The sequence below is a fragment of the Camellia sinensis genome, chromosome 8 (assembly GCF_055761805.1).
Source record: "Camellia sinensis isolate YWXY chromosome 8, ASM5576180v1, whole genome shotgun sequence".
In the NCBI taxonomy this organism is placed as follows: Eukaryota; Viridiplantae; Streptophyta; class Magnoliopsida; order Ericales; family Theaceae; genus Camellia; species Camellia sinensis.
Window position 1 is genome coordinate 144,601,087 of NC_138968.1, and position 4,375 is coordinate 144,605,461.

The window sequence follows — 4,375 nt, forward strand, 5'->3', positions numbered from 1 at the left end:
AGCCTTACCTGTTTTGGGTCAGCCCAAATCTCAACGCAAGTTTGAGTAATTTACCTAAATATTTATTCTTAAATTATTTTAACAATGAATGTTCTTCCGTTAATTTGGAAGATGTTCTGATATGGATGGAGGAGGTTCCCCATTCCTTAGTGCATCTTGTGAGCTCTGAGGTTGCTGGTCTTTCGGTTTGATGTTTTTCTGTCTAGCCTATATCAATCTAAAAAAAATAATAATGAATGTTCTTCCATTCTCACTCCCACTCACGAATCAGTTTCTTAAAATTTGACTCCCTATCATCATCAAGTTTTCAACAATTTAAAATCAACGAAAATTTTAGACCACACCACAATATAGACTATACGAACTTCATTAATAATGTAAATAAAAAAAAATTGTGTTTGATTTGAAGAGTTTTCACCGTTCAATTTTATCATAATTGTAAACCAATTGAAATCAATTGAAAACCAAACATGCTAATCAAATGATTAAAAATTGTTTCATCATAATGTTCTAATTTTTTATAAACTCATGAATCTCAAAGAAACCTGTCATATGATCGACCTTGATTTTGCCATGCATCGATGTATAACAGCTATTCATAGAAAGAGAAATTAAAAAGGAACTAAATTCTTGAATCTTCAACTTGTATTTTGAGAGATTCTAAGTCAAGAGAGAAAGATAGTCTTAAGTCTTTAACCTTTCTCCTTATTCACCCTTATTTGATCAATAGGTTCATTAATACTAAACAACAATTTCAACAAGATATACATGCAAAATAAGCTTTGGAAAAAAGATCTACAGAAATCGATCAAAAAAATTAGACACAAATCTCTTATATGAAATGGATCTAACACTTTTAAGATCCCACTTCTATATAAGAAAATTGTGTCATGCTCTGTGATTAATTTCTGTATTTTTAATAGAACAAATAAGCTTTTTCTCCTATATAGCGACCCTAACATTGTGTTCAAGAAACAATGGATGACCCGACATGGACATTAAAATTGGGAATCACCGGCGGAGGACTTGCCGGATCGCAGTGGCCACCTTGATCGAAGGAGATGAGTGTTGGATTGTAGTATTCAACAATGTTATTATGTTCCTTAAATTTCAGACCCTTTGATTTCGAAGGTGATAGTTCTTTCATGATAGAGCCACATTGTCTAGGTTGTGTTTGGTAGAAAACCTTTGAAACCACTAACTCTCCATCTCTCTCGTCTTCGTTGTTGCCAAGGTGGTACTGATGCATAACCCAGTTTGTTTTCTCTGGTTTTCTTTGTTTTCCATAGTTGGTGTAGAGAACGAGTATCTTCTTATGACCTTTCACTTTGCCATTAATGAAAACAGGCCTTGTCTTGCCTGTTTTGTGCCAACGAGTCTCGTTGCCATCTATGTCTGTGTGTACTTTTCTTCGCTTTCTTGTTCCGGTGGTGTATGCTTTGGATGGCCTGTGGAAGAAATGTCGGATTAACCCATCTTTGCTTACTCCTGCATGATAACAACAATAACAATGGAGTCTTTCAATGGTTTGATCATACAATTGATAATTTTTTTTATTCTGTTTGGAGATGCAAGGTTAAGACCAATGGTCTAATTTTATTTTGTGATACTATAAATTTTTGCGGAAAAGAAAAAAAAAATTCATTAAAATTGCTCTCATGATTCTTTTTTAAAAGATAAATATAATAAAATGAAAAAATTACGATTATGAGATCAATCAATATTTTTTTTGTAAATGATATATATATGTGGAGGGCCTTAGGGAAAAAAAAAAATACAAAAAAATAAAAAAAAATGGAACCCTTAGCCCAAAAATATGGTCAAGTTTATACTTGTACTTGGGAGAAGTTCAACCGATATAAATTTTATATAAAAATTTATTTTTATATTATTATTTGTTATTACCCATAGAAAAATTATTCACAGTAAAATTTGAATACAAATTTTTTATTCAGAATGATGTGACAGTAACATTTTTATAATTATGAGCTATAATAATAAATATTTTGACTTAAAATATGAAATTAAGAAATTCTCACAATCATGTATGAAATTTCAAATAATGATTTTTAATTTTTCCAAAAGTATATAAACTGAGGCATGGCTCGTCTATGATTTACAAAAAGCAATAAAATAGAAACCATGGAAGATCTCATTTTCATTTTCCCTCCTTTATGGTACACGATCTACCCAAAAAAATGATTAAAAAAAGAAGAAAAGAAAGATGAAAACCAAGAAAAGTGTGACATGTTAAATTCATGAAACCCTAATGAAACCTATGAACCTACGTAGCTTCCAACAATTCAAGCCGGAAAAGTCTTATTCTTACAAAAAAATATATATATATATATATATTATAAAAAATAATGTAACAGTGAATTTCAAAAAAATAACTCCCTTTCATAGCCTTAACCAATTAAAAATCATCAATTCTTTAAATCCTAAGGAGAGAGAATATGAAGATTAGTAAATGATTTGAGATCTTGATCCTTTTCATTACAATCGTATGAATTTATCATGATTTCAAATTAAAAAATAAAAAAAAGCTATAAAAATAAAAAAAAGTTACTTCACTCATTGGGATGATTTTTTCATAGTCATTAACGTAATGAAAATCTTCTATTACAATCATGTAATTTGATTTGTTACCAAAAATAATAAAAAAAATTGGAGACAGAAAATTCTAATTTTGCCTTAATTTTGAAAGTGATAAAATTAATACATAGCATGACATTCTGTAATTATTTTGTATACAATCCTTTATTTCTATATAGCACTACTCATTCATTATTGCTCATGTTTATTCTGCAAACCCTAAAGAATGATTATGATAGATATTTTACCCACAAGTCAAATATATAGATCTTGGACAATTAGATAACTCAATAAATAATTGCAAATTAGGAATTCACCAGGTAACCTCTCTGGGTGGGTGTAGCAAATTCCATCCTCTCCTTCAAGTGTAGGGATGAACTCATCAATTAGAGGATGAAGCTTATTATGAGGAGCATCCAACCATGCCTTCGCCTCCAAATGCTCAAGAAGTTCTTGATCACTCGGATCAAACTTCACTCCCGCAGGTAACCCCGGTAGATCATGAATTCCAGTCTGTTCATACAATTAAATTTAAATTCTCATAACAAATTGAACCATTAATTAAAAACACAAAATAAAAAACCAAAAATTAAAAATGTACCTTTTCTTGACATTTGATCTGATGACCACATGAAGGACAGCTTTTAGTTTTAGTTCTTCGAATGCATTCGTGTTTTCCGGCAATAACTGTGTTGTCTGTAGATGGTTGTGACCTTCTCACAATCGCCGGCTCATCGCTACAGTCACTGCACCAAGTCATTTCTTCTGTTTCACTCTTATGCCCATCCCACGGTGGATCTTTCTTATTCTTGTACCACTCCAAAACAAAAGAAAATTAAGAGAGACAAAAGGGATAAAGAATAAAAAGGAACCAAAAAAAAAAGCAATTTGTCTCTTCTAGTGCATGTTATCCCTCAAGCCAATTCTTCACCTGGGTTGGGAAGGTATTGAATTCTCCTTACACTTTTCAGTCCTTGTTCTTACAAGAATTGAGAGAGGGAGAGAGAGAGAGAGAGAGAGAGAGAGAGAATATCTGAGATTGGAAAGAAGGGAAGATTTGTACAAATATAATTGGTTCCAAAGAAGGGAAGGGGAAAAGGATAGGGGGTTTCTTGGATCTCACGTAATGTTATGCTTATTATAGAGGGAATAAGTGTTGTTGGATCGTTTTTACGCTGTCTAAAGGTATCCTTGAGATGATATAATAACACTGAATTTTTATAAATTAAATTTTTAATAAGAACAAGTAAAGATGAAGATGGAAAATAGTATTGAGTGGAGATGAAGTAATCCACTGTTTGACCATACAGAGAGAGAGAGAGAGAGAGAGAGAGAGAGAGAGAGAGAGAGAGAAGAGGGATTTCAGTTCTGGTGTCACCCTAGAGTGCACACGAAGAAAGAAGTTTTAAGCAAAAGGAGCAAAAAAATAAAGGAGAAAGAAGAGAGTTTATAATTCAATTTCTTCCAGTAGACTTCTCACGTATCACAAGAAACCTCTGCCTCACTCTTCTCTCTAGAAATTATTACATTAAGTCAGAACGAATAATATCATGGATCATTGAAAAAAAAAATCATGAAATGTTTTATGAATAATTTTTTTTCATCATTTAATTAATGTATAGTATTTTCTTGTATATGTAATTTAACGATGAAAAATCTTTCATGATTATTTTTATAATATTTTTTTATGATACATAGCATTACTTAATGGGAATGCGGATAAATGATAATTACATATAATTAAAACACAATATATATATATATATATATATAAAATAAT

The 4,375-nt window shown here is 31.0% G+C and overlaps 1 protein-coding gene across 1 annotated transcript; it reads right to left on the reverse strand.

Moving 5' to 3' along the window:
• Positions 1-679: 679 nt before the first annotated feature.
• LOC114307933 (NAC domain-containing protein 73) lies at positions 680-4,012 on the reverse strand. The gene is made up of 3 exons (XM_028253387.2): positions 3,197-4,012; positions 2,913-3,108; positions 680-1,488 (listed from the first exon to the last, which is right to left on the reverse strand). The coding sequence occupies exons 1-3, from the start codon at positions 3,353-3,355 to the stop codon at positions 968-970; spliced, it is 876 nt and encodes a 291-aa protein (XP_028109188.2). The 5' UTR covers positions 3,356-4,012; the 3' UTR covers positions 680-967.
• Positions 4,013-4,375: the final 363 nt, after the last annotated feature.

What these genes read in the sequence shown, in the direction of transcription:
- LOC114307933 (XM_028253387.2), bottom strand. Translation starts at nt 3,355, where the DNA reads ATGACTTGGTGCAGTGACTGTAGCGATGAGCCGGCGATTGTGAGAAGG. An exon ending in AGATCAAATGTCAAGAAAAG is followed by an intron (nt 3,109 to 3,196) that starts GTACATTTTTAA and finishes TTGTATGAACAG; the next exon opens with ACTGGAATTCATGATCTACC. An exon ending in CCACCCAGAGAGGTTACCTG is followed by an intron (nt 1,489 to 2,912) that starts GTGAATTCCTAA and finishes GTTATCATGCAG; the next exon opens with GAGTAAGCAAAGATGGGTTA.